The 19,164-nt window shown below is 43.4% G+C and overlaps 2 protein-coding genes across 9 annotated transcripts in view; one reads left to right on the forward strand and one right to left on the reverse strand.

Moving 5' to 3' along the window:
* The window catches only part of Sply (Sphingosine-1-phosphate lyase), a 707,429-nt gene that overhangs the window by 669,734 nt on the left and 18,531 nt on the right, over positions 1-19,164 (forward strand). For all 7 annotated transcript variants that reach the window (XM_075884541.1, XM_075884536.1, XM_075884537.1 and 4 more), the window contains one exon: positions 16,992-17,259. In XM_075884541.1, coding sequence (XP_075740656.1) covers positions 16,992-17,259 — 268 coding nt within the window. The remainder of the gene's footprint in view (positions 1-16,991; positions 17,260-19,164) is intronic.
* The window catches only part of LOC119162974 (THAP domain-containing protein 2-like), a 187,677-nt gene that overhangs the window by 128,554 nt on the left and 39,959 nt on the right, over positions 1-19,164 (reverse strand). The gene's annotated exons all lie outside the window — the stretch shown is intronic.

Here is a 19,164-nt window from a genome sequence, read left to right on the forward strand (position 1 = left end):
AGACAACAAACGAGTCCCCACGGAGTCGGTTATTGCAACTTTTGCTGGTACATCATGTCCATCTGAAATTAAAGCATGGCCCTTAGTATTCAGAGTGGATCAACTATCGTCACGTCCACTACAATGCCGTAACTGTTGGAGGTTTAGGCATAGTGCAGGGAGTTGCAAATCCGATGTGCGGTGTTGCAAATGTGAGTAAGCACACTCCGATAGAAACTGTGCAGACCAGGGTAACTTGTGTTGGGCCTGTGCGGTGGAAATCATGCAGCTGACAATTCAGGTGTTAGAAATTGTAGACAAGCGGCAATGTTCTAGGAGGGAAATTCTAGGAGAAAGGAGAGGGCTCATGGTTATGCTGGTGTTACTGCGTGCCAAACGTTCTAGGAGACGTCTATTGCGCAGGCAGCAGTTGAAAAAGCTATGGCAGGGATAATGGAGCATCTAGCGGATAGCATCACGCAATACATATCTCAAGTTGTCGGCCATATATTTGCTCAGCTTCGAATGCCCCCATGTCGAGTCTCCCGAGTCTCCTGAGCTGCTGCATGCAACTGTTGATGATTCAGTTGGTAACGATTTGGTGAATACGCCCGCTACTATTCGTGGCTCCTCACTGTCAACTTTCAAGCATGCGCAGAGAGCTAGATGACACAAAAACCTTAACCACTGATATCACCCGGCATTATCATAACTTTCAATCCCGTGCAGACGTTAGCAAAAACCATTCCCGCCGAAATAACCTGATATTTTATGGTATTCCTGATCCTAATCCCAAAGAATTCTTTGCCGATTCAGAGGCAACAGTCATTCGGTGTATCACTGAAAACCTTGAACTAGAAATACAGCCTTCACAAGTTGAACGCGCACACCGCCTTGGTCGCCATTCGCCTGACCGCGTCCGTCCTGTAATTGTAAAATTTAGTTCGTTTAAGGTCAAACAGTTGATCTTGTCGGAAGGCAAGAAATTTAAAGACACTAACTACAGCGTTGGTGAGGACTTTTCCCCTGCCGTCCGACATGCACGAAGACACCTTGTCTCTTTTGCCAGATCCAAATCTACAGCATTTAAATTAAGCTTCAAAACTTTGCTCATAGGTTCTAAACGCTACGTCTTTGATGAATCCTCCCAGGCAGTGAAGGAAGTAACCTAGCAATCACTGCGTCGTCCGTTATCATCAACTAATCCTCAACCAACACAGCAAACTACCGTGTCTCTTTCCGTATTCTTCACCAACATTCGCAGTTTCATTTCGAAACGCGAAATCGTCTCTAATCTTGTTTCATCATCCAGTAGCAACTTGCTTTTATTAATGGAAACATGGCTTAATAGTGACGTAAGCGATCAGGAAGTTCTAGCTGACTTACCAAATTTTCAGATCTTCCGTAAGGACCGGGACGGCAGAATGGGAGGAGGGGTGCTCATTGCTGTTAGCCAGGGCCTACCCGCAACTTTGGTAAATATCTCGTCAGACTTGGAAATAATATGGATAAAATACCAAGCTGTACCGCAATCAGTTTTATTTGGCGTGTGCTACAGGCCCCCACATAGGAATCCTGACTTTCCCGGCATGCTTAATTCAATGCTAAATGAACTTTCAACAAAGTACCCTAATGCCCATATTATCTTGTTTGGCGACTTTAATTTCCCGAATATTGACTGGCCTAATCTAACTGTTAACGGAGGACTACAGAGTGAGGCGAGTGAATTTGTTAATGTATGTCTAAATTTCAACCTAGCTCAAGTTGTCACCAAACCAACCTGCGTAACCCAAGACTGTGAAAACATATTAGACCTAATACTAACCAGTATTCCTGAAAGTGTAACATCTATTTCCTACTTGTCAGAAATAAGCGACCATAAAATAATTCAAGCCGACATTTTAATCACTCCTCCAAAGCAACGAACCACCAAAAAAACCATACGACTATATGATAAAGGAAACTACACTGCTATAAATGACGAATTAAACTGCTTTCTTCCAATATTCAAAGATAATTTTCTTTATCGCATGGTGCATGATAACTGGAAGTTATTTAAGGATAAATGTGATACACTGGTCGAAAAATTCATTTTTAAGCTCAGTTTCCGTGCCTGTCCCCAAAAACCATGGTTTACTAAAACGCTCAAAAAATTAGAAAATAAGGAAAAACGCCTTTTTCGTTCCGCCAAGCAGCAGAATATGGAAAACGCATGGTTAAAATATTATGCTGCTGAAAAAGCTTACCTCACGGCAATACGAAACGCTAAGCATTCTTTTTTTCACTCTCACTTACCGAAATTGCTTGCTAGTAACCCTAGGAAATTTTGGCAGGTCATAAATCCCAACCACTCGTGCACTATTACTCTCACTAATGAAGCAGGTGACGTGGCCACTGACTCGGAATGTGCCGACCTGTTTAATAGAGCTTTCTCATCGGTTTTTAGCAAAGAAACTGATGTTCCACCCCCGCCACAGCCTACCGTAGTCAGTACTTCCATGCCGCCAATCCTTTTTGTTGAACCCGGAGTTTTGGCAATCATTGATAAACTTAAATTATCTTCATCATCAGGTATCGACAACATAAATTCAAAATTTCTAAAGAACACTCAACAAATCTGTGCAAAATTTTTGTGTCTACTTTACACGCAGTCTCTTTCCACGGGTGAGCTTCCTAGTGATTGGAAACACGGAAATATCACCCCAGTATTCAAATCAGGTATTAGAGAGTCACCCCTCAATTACCGACCAATTTCTTTAACCAGCATTCCATGCAAAATCATCGAACATGTCATCTACACCCGGATTATGGACTTCCTAGACTCAAATAACTTTTTCAATTCCGCGCAGCATGGCTTTCGCAAAGGTTTGTCGTGCGAGACTCAACTGGCTATGTTTTCGCTTGACTTGCATATTAACTTGGATTCTAACCTACAGACTGATGCCATATTCCTGGACTTTGCGAAAGCATTCGATAAGGTACCCCATAAACGCCTTTTGTTGAAACTTTCCCGCTTAAACCTACACCCCGACGTCCTAAAGTGAATCCGTGAATTTTTAAGTAACCGCACTCAAGCTGTCTTTGTTAACAATGCTACCTCTACTTCACTTCCGGTAACATCTGGTGTCCTGCAGGGGTCGGTTCTGGGCCCGATTTTATTCCTGATATTTATTAACGATCTCCCAACTCATGTATCCTGTAAAATCCGAATGTTTGCCGACGATTGTGTTATTTACCACACTGTTTGTAACGCTTCTGATCAATTAGCTCTACAGAGTGATCTTAACAATGTAAAACAATGGTGCGATGATCGGCTAATGGAACTTAACCCTCACAAATGCAAAGCCTTATCCTTCACCCGCCGCCGTTCTCCACTTGTTGTTCCATATTCCATCAGTAACGTTCCAGTTGAAACTGTTAATTCTTTTAAATATCTGGGGGTCACACTCTGCAACGATCTTTCATGGGGTTTGCATGTCACGAAAGTCATATCATCGGCAAACAAAACATTGGGATTCTTGAGACGTCATCTACGTAACGCACCTAGAAATGTGAAATTATTAGCTTACAAAAGCCTTGTTAGAACTAAACTTGAATATGCTTCCCCAATCTGGAGCCCGCAACAGGCCTATCTTGAAGACGCCCTTGAGTGTATTCAAAACCGTGCCGCTAGGTTTATCAATAATTCTTACTCCCATGACGTCAGCGTATCTTCACTAAAGGCAGAACTTCAACTGCCCCTCCTTTCCCTCCGCCGCCGTATCGCCAGTCTTTCGTTATTTCATAAGTTTTTTTTAAAGCTCGATGCGCATGCCACCTTATTTTGTTCCCCCAGTGCACATCTCTCAACGAACTAATCATCCTCTTCAAGTCGCACGCCCACGTGCACGCACCGTTACCTTTTCAACATCATTTTTTCCTCGCACAGCAGTTGCCTGGAATGGCCTTTCAGGCGACATTCCTGCCATTACTTGTACTTCTACCTTCACAACCAGTATCACTAATCATCTTTCACTTTAGGATAAACGATTGTTTTCTGCTCAATTTTTATAAACCCACCCCTTATGTAATGCCCCGCAAGGGGTCTTTAAGGAAATAAAATGAAATGAAATGAAAATGAAATGTGTAATTCGGCCCCTGCCCAGGAATATGTGCTAGACTTGCAGGTGGCCACAGATGTCGATCTCGAAGCCCAGGCTCAAAAACGCAGCCGGCCCCCGTTAATCCATGCTAGCCCCCTTTCCCCCGAGTCCAAGACAAAGAAGGCTCCGCTTAGTGAAGTGCTCAAAGAGAGTATATTGCAAAGTGTTGTCTCTGCAACAATACTCTCACCAAAATAGCATCTCTGAAAAATATTACAGGAGTACTGTCGCTCGATATTTTCTGATACTACTGATTTACATAGTCTTAGTGTTCAGTTAAATTCTGATTTAACTTTATTACATGAAGCTTGGCTCCATCCAGATAGTAATTTTTACTTCAAAGGTAACCGGTTGTTTAGGTTAGACCACCCTTCAAGAGGTGGGATCATAAATACAATGATACCAAATAGAATCTGCCATAAAGCAAAGCTTACATTGAAACTGCTCTCTCCAGAACATGAAATTTTATGATGGTTCAGCGAACTGGGAGCACAGGGGTAAACACAGACACAAAGCAAAGAAGAGGCACAAAGCACGAGCGCTCAACTAACACCTGGAATTATCATGAATTACCAACTAGCCCACCTTTCCATCCTATTGCAATGAAATTTTAATTATAGACATAATCTTTACAACTGGTCAGAACTTTTCTGTAGCCAATGCTTACTTCCCGTCAGGTGTACATGACACCAGGGCATTGGAACACCATAATTGGCACGTGTAGTAGAAGTCTTTTATTGGCAGGAGACTTCAATGCTCATCATGTTACTCGGGGGTTTAAAACTGATGCGTGTGACAGCCGCTTGTGGGATTGGGCACAAGATAATCATTTGACATGCTTAAATTCAGGCAACCCGACGTACGTCATATTTGCAAGGTGTTTCAGCGCGCGAACAAAGGAAAAAAGGACAGGGTAGACAGAAAGAGCGCTGACTTCCAACTAACTTTATTTCGCAGAGTGGCAAGAATTTATACGTCTAAAAAAGAAGATTACAGAGCATGAAGGTAAAAAACAAGCCCGATCTACACACCAGTAACAGCACGTGTGACAGGTCCTCTAATGCCTCAAAGCTCAGCCAGGTAATCACGTCCAGCCTGGGATAAAGCAACCGATGAAGTGCTTACACATTTATCTTCTAGCACGTGTATTTTTTCTGCTTCGATAATTTCTCGGGTAAGTTGCTCCCTGTGCCTTGCCAATATAGAGCACTGATCAAAGAGGGGGGTGCACCCACAATCTCGGCAATGAATGCCAAGATGCCCTTGTACCACATTGTGCACATTGTTTCGGTGTTCTCGCAGGCGGTCGTTTATACACCTGCCGGTTTGGCCTACATAGACGCACCCACACGTCAGTGGAATTAAGTATACGACTCCCACTACGCATGGGACGTAGCATGTCTTGTGCGCGACAGAGCACGCGGCAGAAGTTGCGCGAGGTGTATTTACCCGTTGCACAGCTTCTGCAATTTTTCCGGTGCTGAAAAAACAACAAGAACGTTGGCGGCTCGAGCAATCTTTTTTATCCTGTGTGAGACGTCGTGCACGTACGGTAGTACGACAGGCCGGCTCTTTCTGACGCTGTCGCGCTTTTCTGGTTTGTTGCCTCGCTTCACGACAGTGACCAGCTTTTCCGCCACTGAAACGAGAACGTGTGCGGGGTAACCGGCTTTGCTGAGGTGCTCCACTTGTAGAGCAAAGCTGCGGTGTACCATTTGGGGGCAAGACTTCTTTGAGGCGTTGGCAAGGCAGAGGTTAGCAATGCCCCGCTTGACCAATTTTGAGTGCGCTGAGCCGAAAGGCAGAAGTGGCTTGCCGCTTCTTGGTTCATACATCCAGCAAACATGTCGGGGTTCTAGCAAAAGCTTCAAATCTAGAAATTTCAGGTTGTTATCAGTGGGTGATTCATACGTTAAAACTAATGGTTTCAGGCACTCTCGGAAAATAGTCAACACGTCAGAGGAAATGGTGTGAAAATTTTGACTGTCACATTTCAACAACACTAAATAATCATCAACAAAACGGCAGACTTTAAAAACCACAGAGTCATCAAGTTTGTTTGACAAGACACGATCCTGATGTGCTAGACAAACTTGATGACAAACAAACTTGATGACTGAATATGGGCCGGGCATGTAGCGCGTAGACAGGATAACCGCTGGTCGTTAAGGGTAACTAACTGGATTCCCAGAGAAGGCAAGCGGGTTAGGGGGAGACAGAAGGTTAGGTGGGCAGATGAGATTAAGAAGTTTGCGGGTATAAATTGGCAGCAGCAAGCACAGGACCGGGTTAACTGGCGGAACATGGGAGAGGCCTTTGTCCTGCAGTGGACGTAGTCAGGCTGATGATGATGATGATGATATAGACCTATGCGTAAAAAGAAATTCATTCCACAGCCTGTAAATGCAGATTCTTTTGTTTTGTCTCCACAAGAAATAAAACTCGTTGGAAGCGATCGGCTGGGGATTAGAGCATCATTTTTCTTCCCAATTATCACCTTCTTCAATGAATGCAATAAGTTTTGAGAAATTCACTGAAATTTCTAGGGCTGAACTATCAAAGGTGTTAGCTAGCCTCCATCAGTCACTCCAGACCTGGATGGAGTCAGAACAGCTGCGCTTAAAGTGCTAAATATGGAATGCAAAGATTATTTACTAGATGTAATTAACTACTCATTAAGAATGACGTGGGCCCCATCAGAGGGGAAAATTGTAAAGGTGATACCTTTACTTAAAACTTCGGGTAAGGGATATGTTTTCGAAAACATTATGCCTAGCCCCGCCGCAGTGGTCTAGTGGCTAAGGTACTCAGCTGCTGACCCGCAGGTCGCAGGATCAAATCCCGGCTGCGGCAGCTGCATTTTCGATGGAGGCAGAAATGTTGTAGGCCTGTGTGCTCAGATTTGGGTGCACGTAAAAGAACCCCAGGTGGTCGAAATTTCCGGAGCCCTCCACTATGGCGTCTCTCATAATAATATGGTAATTTTGGGACGTTAAGCCGCACATATCAATCAATCAACATTATGCCTATGGTGATAACTTTAAATTTCGTTAAACTGATCGAACAACTTTTAAATATTTCTATCCACATTATCATTAATGGGCATGCAATCCTAAATCCATCCCAAATTGGCTTCAGAGCAGGATGCTCTATATGGCAGGCTCACATAGATCTTGAGAGTCGCATTCCATTAGCTAGGCGTGACAGGAAATATGCTGCATTAGTCACACTGGACATTGCAAAAGCATACGACAGTGTAGAACACGTAGTTTTGATTATTCGGCTCCCCAACCTTAACTTCCCAAGATATATTAAGGCATGGATTGTGGAATTCTTACAAGATAGAACATTCTACTGTTTACAAAGCGGCATCTCATCTGCTACGTATGCGCAAACAAGAGGTGTCCCGCAAAGGGCAGTCCCTTCTGCAGTGTTATTTAATATCCTGATGATCTCTATTCTATGACATATAGACGTACAGACATATGTGTATGCTGATGACATTGCATTTTTTGTATCAGCAGATTTTATTCACAAGCTGTACACCATATTACAGGCAGTCTTAACAGTCATAGAAAGTTGGCTAGATGATATGCATTGATACTCAAATGTTAGCAAGTGCTCTTTCTTGACATTCCCTTTAAAAAAGACCCTATTTGCATGACACTCTATTATCATCTGAGAAATATTCCACAGGTAGATAATATAAATTATCTTTGTGTAATATATGACCAATCTATGTCTTGAAAAAACCACATTGATTATACCGCAGCAAAGGTATTCGCCACGATGGAATTATTAATCATTCAAGTATTTGTAGGATAAGTATACACAGAAACACGCTCGTATTAATATATTGCTTGTACACTCACCTGATTCTGGAATTTGGGTGCGTATTATTTGCTGGGGCGCCTGCGTATAAGGCTCATCCTCACGTGAAGATTGAAAGACAAGCCTTGAGGCTATGTTTAAGTCTCCCCGAATTCGTAGCAATTAAGGTTTCGTATATGGAAGCTCGCATACCCTCATTTGCTACCAGGTTTGAATTGTTAGTGGTGCAAGCAATTCCAAGTCTACTAATTCACCATAAGACGTTCGGAAACAATTTTTATTTCCTGTCTGGGCTTAATCTTTGTATCGTACTGGCCGAGATATCATACACCTCTAATCCTGGCTACACAGTCTTCTAGACACGTTAGATGTTCATATTGGCGACGTGACTTCATCCAGTGAAAACAACAACTATGTCAACATAGAGTACGATGATATCTTTCCAAGAAATGTTAAGCTTATGTCATACCAATTTTTAAACTCCATTTTAAGTGATTACCTAGCACACACACCAATAAAGACAGTCATAGCAACTGATGCTTCTCAAAGTGTGGAAAGGTGTGGAATTGGCATTTTCTATCCTACTTTAGATTGGTCTTTTTTCCTTCGCCTTCCAGATTTTATGCCCATCTTTGCAGCAGAACTTCTAGCGGTCATTCTGGCGCTCCAAAAATTAACTTCATCAACAAGTTCTGCAGTAATTTTGACGAATTTCTTATCGGTGTGTTCTTCCCTCTCAGGAAATGAGGAATCACATGTTCTTAGTGCACTGAAATCCTTAATTCCTCCTCACATAAATTTCATTAAGTTGGTTTGGCATCCAGGACATAAGGGCCTATTTCTGAATGAAATTACGGTGCTCTAGCAAACACATCTTTGAATGGCCCGGTTACTCATGTGTTGTTGGCGTTCAAATTCATAATAGGCACGAGAATAAAGAGAAAAATGTTCTTGGAAGAATTTTCCACTCCATTATTAACGGCCACATTATAATTTCTGCACCTCAGACACCAGTAGAACAGCAAACTTTGTTGAACAATCTCTTGTTCAACTTGAAGTTGCAATCACTAGACTACATCGTCAGGCTCTATGTCCTAATTTTTATTTACACAGAGCTGGTCTGGCGGATTCTCCTAACTGTTCTTTTTGCGGAGTATATGAGACGACTCAATATTATCTAATTTCCTGTGAAAGATATTCCATATTGGGGAATAATACTTTAGGTACCACTTGCTGACTCCGTAGAGTAGATCTAAATGTATCCAATGTACTTTCGTTTGGGGCTTTGTCTTTGGGCCCCCTATTGCAAAAAATGGCATCCCCAGCATGATGCCAGTACATTTTTTGGGACTGGTACATGCTGGTGTTTACTGGTACTTCGCTGGGCGCTCTAGAAAATAGCTGTAGGGGCACTGGCTTAACCGCTGTGATGCTGTAGCACACTGGGAAGTGCTGGAAGCATGGAGTTTTCACTGGCAAGTGCTGGTGAATACTGGAGCACGCACTGTTTCTACCAGCGCAGCGTCCACATTTTTGTAGCGTGTGTCGTGGTATGTAGATGCTACCTGAACAGATCACGAGCATACGTAATTTTTGCAATGCACGTATGTATCGCAGCAATTAACGCACCTTTTTCACATGCCCCCACGTATACCAGCCATATTCGCATCAGTCGTGTATTCCTGTAATGATTCCATGTTGCAGTGTTTATAAGCCTGGAGCTAGACGCCACTCCTAAGAAACAGGAAATTGTTTATGCCGATGAAAAGTTAATGAGCTCTCTCAATCACTTCTACTTACTTCAGGTAACAGTTAAAAATGTTACGAATCTCAAATGCAGAAACTTCGACCATCTTAACTCACCACGTCAAAAACGGTCTTACCCAGTTCCCGGCCCAGCGAGCATTAGGCCTATCGTGCCGGTCGCGTCGGTGTATATATTACCAGCGCTTCTTGCTTCGTGTACGCACAGTTTTAAAGTGTGAGAATTACTGTAAAGAATAATTTATAGACATCCATCAACCGAAATAAACTATTTTGGCTTGTGGCAATGTCCGCACTTAGTCGGTACTTCTCTGACTGATATGTAAAAACATGAAATTTCCAGTTGGTAATTTGGTACGCCTTCATGAACTGACTTTCTGGCATACGTTTTCTGCGGATTGCATTAGTATTTCTTTGGGCGGTTTGTAGTTGTTGGTATTGATATAACTGCAAATCTGTACACTGGCACGCCCGTTGTATACTGCTAGCAGAGGCCAGAAAAACAGCTGTCTTTCCGGAAATGCATGTGTGCCAATGATTGACCTTCTAGTTACTTCAAGTACAGTTTAGGTAATAATTACAAATGCTGTGAAGCTCAAATGCAGAAACTTGAGGCATCGTAACTCAGCTGCGTCGAGAGCGGCCTTACCCAGTGCCTCGTTTCAGCAAGCATTAGGCCTATTGCGCCGGCCGCGTCAGTGCTACCGGCACTTTTTACTTTAAGTAGGCACAATTCTAAAGTAAAAGAATGACTGTAAAGTATAGTTTAGACATCCCTGAGCCTAAATAAAATATTTCTCTGCGTGTGCGATGCCCACACAAGGAGCGACGACGATCGATGTGTCGTGCTTTCAGCAACACAGGCTGTCACTGAAAGCTTCCTTCCAAGCACACGAGCCGGTACTTCTCTGACTCGTATGCAAGAACACGCAATTTTCAGTTTGTAATTTGGTACACCTTAGTGAACTAACACACTGGCATACTTTTGCGGTGGTGTCACAGGTCCCGTTAATTCGGGAGGCGATCGCCAAACTAATGCCAAGGGCCGAAGTATCGGCCCCCCGAACCGCACCACGAAAGCGTGGACAATTTAGAAGCAGTCCTTTTTGGCGCGCGACCGGACGCTGGTTGTGGCCCAAAGAACAAGTCAGAGCCGAGAGTTGATAAACAAAACAAAATTATATTCTCAATAATGGCAGATCAAAAACAATATGGAAGTATGCACACTCCACAATAGTTGAATACAATATGTCACCAATCAAACAACGTACTATACATTACAATCAGCCACACTCGAAACAACGGACACAGACAACGATATGCACTACAATGCAGTCGCATGCATTGAACAACCAAGACACTTAAAGACTAAAGAGATAGAAAACCTATTCAGTCCAAAGTTCTTGGAACAAAAGTCTGGGTGATACTCTTCCGAGAATCACTCACTCAAAGTCTAGCGTTGTTGTCGTTCCGCTGCCCCCGAAGTTTGTTTCTCTTCCAGGAAACCTCGCGTCTTCAATTGGCCACTCTCCTAGCTTCAACCTTCTTCGCCGGAAACGCGTCAGCTTTCCACACGCAGCTTTTGCCACGCGTCTTCACTCGCTAGCGGTCGACACACACTCTTGCCTGTAGCTCGAGTCTTCACCCCTCAGGTGGAAATCCTCTTCTTCTCCTCCTTTGTCACGGAAGACAAAAGGCTTCGCCCACAAGGCGGAACACCCTACGCACTCTGGCGCATACTTTCTTCTCCTGCTTTGTCACTAAGGACAAAACCTTCACCGACAGACGTGGCGGAATACCCCACGCTCACTGGCATTAACTTCCTTCTTCTCCTGATCTCCCATCTCGGCTGCTCGATTAAATACCTTCCGCGCGAGATTCCAGAAAGTTCTCATCATTTCGTCGGCGCGATGCGCAGTGAAGGCTGGGGGGAAAGGGCGAGAAGATACGGGGGCCGTCCACGACGGATGACTCAACCTGGCATCACCACGCCCCTTTCCATCGAGAAATTTCCAGGGCTTGCTCGGCCGCCGATGCAAGGAGGTTCGTTGGCGAACCTACGCTTCCGAGGGGAGAGGGACGCGCGCCCGGGGAGTCTTTGGATGCTTGTTTTCTTTTTCTTTTATCGTTGACCTCTCGGCGCTTCGTCGCGAGAATTAGGCGGCGCGCCCTTTTTTTCAGCGCTCGTTTTGTGACAGGTGGATTACATTAGTTTTTTATTCGGGGGTTTCTTATTTGAAGGTATCGATATAACTGCAACTCTGTACACTGGCACACCAGATCGCTTGCTCATAAAATACTTAATACTCAATCGTGTGCACGCATATGTACTCAACAAGCTATTTTAAACTATCTGTACATGTTGACCAGTACCAAGTACTAGAAGCGACTATTAAAGAAAAGAAATATCGGCAGCAACAGCCGACAATCTGTGACTGCTCCTCCAGTCAATTTGAGGTTTTTCAGAATTAAGATGTAGATTCTTCGAAAAACTTTGCGCTGTTGCCAATATCCGCACGTCCTTCGGTGCCCGGAAGCCACTCGCCACTGTAAAATCAAGAAGCAGTTGTTATTTGGAAAGAAGTATCATGTTGATCTTCACTGCGCGACTTGTAAACATGAAGTCAAATGGTGTATTCTTAGGATTAATAGTCATTTTACAACCCAACCAACATGTTCTAGCATGGCTTAGTGGGTGGAGTACTCAGATCGGAATTCGAAGGTGACAAGTTCGAGTCCTGTCGTGGGGTATTTTGTTTTCATTTTTAAAAATTTTATTGTGAATTTGCACAATATCACTTATTTCGCTTCTATATTTATTTATTTATGGCAAAGGCCTCTCCCCCCCCCCCTTGCCCCGTCCTAACCTTGCGAAGCCATTGTGCGCAAAGTAGCCAGCACCTCCCAGCACTGGTATTAGCGAGATATGGGGCCCATAATCAGGCATGCTGCTGGCACTGGTATTAGCACGATACTGGGCCCATAATCAGGCATGCCGCTGGACACTGGTACCCAGTGGCACTGGTTTTTACTTTAGGGCCACAGCGATGGGAAGGTTGCTGATGCCTTGGCGGAGTATATTTAATGTTCAAAGAGATTTAGGTTGTAGAGCCAACTCACTCTTGTATTTTCTAAATTTCGTTTAAATTCCGGCTTATTATTTTCTCAGTTAGGCAGCTCAGAGTGACTGCCTTTGTTTGTACTCCTCTATTGGTAGTATTTTCAATTTTGTTACAATACTATTACTTTCATCTTTAACTGGATGACATTTAATTAAATAAATCAAATAATTAAGAATTTTTCATAAAAACTACCCAGTTCTTGGCCAATCTCCCAGCATGGGTGTGTGCCACTATGCAACGTTCTACTCTACTCTACATTAAACATAGCCACGGACCACAGTGGCACAGTGCTCTGATGCTGACCCTGCATAAACGCGTGTTGTGACGCTCGAGTGTTGTAATCATAACCGTAGTGCTCGCATTTTAATGAATGCTAACAGATGTTAAACCATGTCTGCACTAAAGAATCCCGAGTGGTCAAAACTTCCGCAGCAGAACACTGCGGCGGGCCACATGTTCATGTCATGGTCATGATACATGTGAAACTCCAGAAATTAATACACTGTACATGACTGGAGATAAGTGCCCCCATGTCTCCCATGTTTTCAAATTTTTCATATGTGTGCTGAAAAGAAAACATTTATAAAACTTTTTCCAGTTCTGTGCTGTTCTCTCAGGTGCTAGTATTAAAATCCCCGAATTTCAGCTAATTAAACAGGAGGAATAATGTAAAACAGCCTTTTGAACTCGTAGTTTCGGTTTCCATGCCACCACCGACAAAAAGTGGCCGCGCACTGCCGCGAATTATTTTACCCGCTGTGTGTCGCCGCCGAGTCTTAATGACCCCCACGCCGCCGCCGGTTCAAACCACCACAGTGCACACCTCTACTGCCTATATTTCAGAACAAAAAAAGAAAACACAGTATTGGCGTGCATTTCTGCTTACAACACGGGCTAATTGACAAGCATGATCGCTCGAGCTTGCATTTGCCACCGATCTAAAAAAGTAGTCAGCCCAAGATAAACCTGCGACGTATGGCCAAGCACGCTGGCCAACTTACTGCCGACTTGGCCAAGTGGCTACTGGTGATGGCAGCTGAAAGCAACCAAGACGTGTTGGGCGTGCAGTGTGCCTAAGACTGAGATTGATGGTAAACTTCAGAAGGAAACTGTGGACAATTCTGTTAAATAGCCATCAGCCCAATACCGACATCCTACACTTACCTTTTGAGGGCTCCTGTTGAGTGACAAACACTACCGCTACACCCACAACGCCCACAAGCTTTGCATATGGTATTCTAATTCTCGAAAAGCTTGCACTTTTTGTGTCTCGAATAAATTTTGCCTTGTGTTGAACCTCTGCTTTTATTGTTGAGGTAAATTTTGATTAGTACTTCTCAAAGCTTGCTGTTAGTTGCTGGTGTGAGAATCCTGATTTGCGGCCACTTTGTTTTCTTTTTGCCCTGTACGTTTTCGTGGAAAGTTTTCCCCGCGTAATTCTCGTACCCCCCAACTTTGCATCGGTTTCCCCCCCGAAAAAAGTGCGACGATTATGCGAGTAAATACGGTACTACAGAGAACACAAAGTTTTCACATTTTAATGAAAGTATTTTAATATCATTAGAAGACTAAGACAAATCAGTCAGATATTTGCAAGCGATATAGTTAACATAAATGCAGACACTACCACCTTTTCGTTTTTCTCTATTTAGGTTAACCAGGCTGTAGCCCTCTATATTAATGATATCTATGTTATTTCGGCACCATGTTTTCGTAAACATGATAATTGAAAACTTGAAACTAAATGCTTCAAGGAAAGTAATTAGGTTGTCTTCCTTAAATCACGCTGATTGAACATAAATGTGCAGAAACGTTAAAGGGCCTATTTTACTGGTCAGCTAGCAATAAGTTTAATGCAGTCGGACTTTTTTATGGTGCATTCATTCAAGTTTGTTGGGCCGATATAGCAGTCCTTGCATTCCTAAAGGTATACTGAACAAAAATTGGAAAAACTGATGAAACTTCGAAATTCCACTCGGAAGATGCCACTGTTCCAATAAACGAAGTTTATTTACCGTATTTCAGGACAGTTGGTTGTATTTTTGATATATTGTAAACGCACAGCGGCTGCTTGCAAGCACGAGCAGTGATGTCAAGCTCACCGAGGCGCATGCAGGATGCACATGTTCTTTTCCTCCCCTTCTTTTTCTTCAGCTGTCTTTTCACTCCACTCTTTTCCTTCCACAAAAGTGCTGGCACTTAGCCCCAGCCAGAAGCATTGTTCGCTGCTGTTGCTGTTCATACCACTTATGGGAACCGAAGTGGAAGATGGGCAACTCGAGAGACGCGGGCGATGGCTGGCATTGTTGGCTTACCAGTTTCTGGTAAGTTTGACGTCACCCAACGTCACATTCTCTAGTTCAGTTCATGGCGCTGCCCCTAGACGCGACAGTTAGAGAAAGACGCATTAAATTTGTTATTGTCCTGTAGTTTTTGCTTGGAATGAAGGTTTTCTCTATCGATTTCAGGATCCAATCTATCGATTTGGCTTGAAATATTGGCTGCTATTGCTATTCACCGCGTGCTAGCCAATGCTATTTACCACGTGCTTATAGGAGGTTTTCAGAGGCCTATAATGGGAAGAGTTAGGGATAAGAGTTAGTGGAGAGTACCTTAATAATCTTCGCTTTGCCGATGACGTTGCATTGCTGAGCAACTCAGGGGACAAATTACAACTCGTGATTACGAAGTTAGACAAGGAGAGCAGAAAGATAGGTCTTAAAATGAACCTTCAGAAAACGAAAGTATAATGTGCAATAACCACAGAAGAGAAGAGCGCTTCGAGATAGGTAATAGTGTACTAAAAGTTGTAAATAACTGCGGAGCCGAACCACGAAATTGAAGTAACTAGAAAAGCAAGAATGGGGTGGAGCACATTTGGCAGGCACACTCAAATCTTGACAGGTAAATTGCCACTATCCCTCAAGAGGAAGGTTTATAACAGCTGCATCTTGTCGGTACTTAGCTATGGAGCAGAGACCTGGAGACTTACAAAGAGGGTTCAGATTAAATTGAGGACCATGCAGTGAGCAATGAAAGGAACACCTTAAGAAACGAAAAGAAAGCAGAGTGGATCAGAGAGCACACTGGGGTTAAGGATTTCATAGTTGAAATCAAAAAGAGGAAATGAACATGGGCCGGGCATGTAGCGCGTAGACAGGATAACTGCTGGTCATTAAGGGTAACTAACTGGATTCCGAGAGAAGGCAAGCAGGTTAGAGGGAGACAGAAAGTTAGATGGTCAGATGATATTAAGAAGTTTGTGGGTATAAAATGGCAACAGCAAGCACAGGACCGAGTTGACTGGCAGAACATGGGAGAGGCCTTTGTCCTGCAGTGGACGTAATCAGGCTGATGGTGATGATGATTGGCAGCAAAAATTTTGTTCAGTATCCCTTTAAGAATGGGTCCGGGTGGCAAAGTGCAAACAGCAACACCGAGAATCCTGAAGCCTTCTGAGCCGAATGCAAGCTACAACCGTGAGCCGAGGAAGTGGCATTGTACACAGAGCAGCATCATCAAGGCAGTGACAGAAACATGTTCACCAAGCCTGACGCCTACTTTCAGCAGGAGTATTCGAGTGGCTGCAACATCTGCAACCACCTGTGGTCTCAAGTTCCAGCTTCGCTGGCTAATCATCAGTACGAAGTGCTTGGGCGGGGACATTTTTAAAATTTTCAGCACTCACGGACTTTGGGCTGCATGCCCCTATCGGTGCCGTTCTTGCTGTATTTATCTGTAGATTCTTCAGGTGACCTGCTTTGTGAGTAGGGGTTTGAAAAGTGTTAGAGGGCCTCTTTATTGCTTTTACTAGGTTTGCAGACATACCTTTGCATTTCTCTCAAACTCGGTAAAGGGTGGCTAACTTGATTTTTATTATGAGTTGCTAAAGACTTAAAAATGTATTTGCTGTGTTCATCTCTTTGACTACATTATAATCGTACAGTTTCTCCACTGCTATGACATTATCATATCACCAGCTTTTGGGGGTCTTAGGGGGTTGCACATACTTTGTTTGTAACTGTAAACGGTAGGGGCACACCAATAGACGGAACTGGCGAGAACGTTTTACACTTCACACAGGAGCCTGTAGACATAATTCACATCATATTGAGCCAGCAGTGAATGCTGATCACTTGATGCTTTTGTACAGGCTGCGTACTGTGCCTGGCATCCAGTTGCTTGGCTCACCCGATGTGAGTGTGGTGGCCGTTGGCTCGGAGGAGTTTGACGTGTTCCAGTTGATGGACCAGCTGACCAGTCGAGGTTGGAACCTTAACCCACTGCAGTACCCATCGGGTTTCCACTTGTGCGTCACATTGCTACATGTGGCCGAGAATGTCGCCGACCGGTTCGTCAGCGACATCCGGGAATGCACAGCCGAGATTATGCAATCGCCTCGCTTGCCAAGCACTGGAAAGGTGAGACCTGTTGGTACATTGTTTCTGGTATGCATGGCTGAAGAGATATTTTTGTAAGGACAAACACATCTTAAAACAGTAGAAGCATCCACTTAACCTACAAATAGATCTTGCTTTGGAGCTTTGCCTAATGAATACAAACCTATTTCCAGAAGTACTGTGCCAACTTGTGGGAGTAGTATAATATGGGTTAGGAAAATTGATGGAAGGCTTTACATGCTATTTGATGCATAGAGTGGGTATTCATTTAGCTTCCCACTGTGCTTTGGCTGTGTTTACATTCTCAGCCATTAAATAATCTACATTTTTATGATGTGTACACCCACAGATTGTGACTGTTTAAATCCTCTTGCTTGCTTGCTTGCCTCAGCTGTAATTGCACAAAATACTTTGCAAGAAACTTGCTCTAATGCCTTCGAATTATTCGAATCACTCAGGGAAGATGTATTCCCATCTTTTTTTTTTAGCTATAAAAGCCCAACTTTGTTCATTGAGCTGGTTGGTCCTTGTTCAGTGTGTGCTGTCTCAAAGGTTAGACAGCTGACACCATTCTTAACTAGTTACTTGTAAAAGTTTTCCCGTAACTACTTGTTTGAGTAACTTGTAACTTTAACTAGTGACTTTTCAAGGGGTATTGACATGCAATTTTTTGCTTATCGATTTTTTTTTTGCGTCAGATGCAAGCCTAGCCTTCAAGAGTGTAGAAAATGTTCTGGTAAGCCTGAGTGCGCCCTAAAGAATAGTTGGATAAAAAAATTGTCGCTCACGCAAAAGATTGTGGGCTATGATGCTTGTCTGTATCCACTTCCGGTTCGGAATGCTGTGCTGCCTGACAGGCGTTCTTGCTAGTGCCGTCGCTTTCTGTGTGTTCCACCTAGTACTTGAGGAGGCCTTTTCTAACAAAATGCTGCATGATACATTGGAGTGCTATGAAGCTTAGATGAATAACAATTACAGTCCTTACAAGATAGTTATAATAGTAAGAGTGGTCATTTCTTCATTCAAGCAGCATACACATCTGGACACATGCACATTATTTTGCAGCAAAGGGTGTTTTCGTGCATGTTTCCTCACATACAATGATTCAGTGATCCCACTTCTGCGCCAAGTGCGCCAAAGTACGCCAAATCAAATTTACTGCACCATCCTGATAATACAATGGAAATTGTGCCAAACTACACCAAAGTCAAACTTTGAAGCGTCTATCACCGGTGATACCCATGCCAGCGGGTCAGAACATGTGCATCTCTTGGGGCCAGCAAAGTCACAATCACGTGCCTAGTTATTCCGCTGAATAAACAGGGGTTGCGCGTGCGTCCTAAATAATCGCAAGATCTATGTTCGGCGCCGGCACAACTTTTGTTGTGCAAATCTCTTTAACGGTAAAACGCGCTCTCCGCAGAGGCTCGTGACATGTGGTCCAATTGGTTGCGTGAAACTGTGGTGTCGATTTACAGCGGATGTCGTCTATTCCAGCTCGTTTCAGCTGGAATAGCTCATTTGAAAAGTTGCTTGGCATGTAATTAAAGTGATTTATACTACTAAGTTCATGCGTGCCGCCAGAATATCTGTCACGTCTACTTCTGTACATCGCTATCTATTTTCTGTACTTCGGGTCCACAGAAATACAAGTGGACGATGAAAACGCGTTCACACTTTTCTTCTAATATGCTTTATTCCTGGACATTCATTCAGAAAAGTTTTTTCATAATGCTTTTCTGCAGTACATCCGCGTTTGTAATCGCTGTTGCAGTAAAAGCCCTTAAAAGAACCCTGCTCTTTCGAATTCGATATTGCTAGGGTCAAAATACAAAATTTCCGTGTGCCTTTTTAAAAAATGTTATCTGATTATTGAAAGCATGCGTCCTGGTTGGAGCAGCCACAATTCGCTTTTGATACGTGCTG

Source organism: Rhipicephalus microplus, unplaced genomic scaffold, assembly GCF_043290135.1.
Source record: "Rhipicephalus microplus isolate Deutch F79 unplaced genomic scaffold, USDA_Rmic scaffold_34, whole genome shotgun sequence".
Lineage (NCBI taxonomy): Eukaryota > Metazoa > Arthropoda > Arachnida > Ixodida > Ixodidae > Rhipicephalus > Rhipicephalus microplus.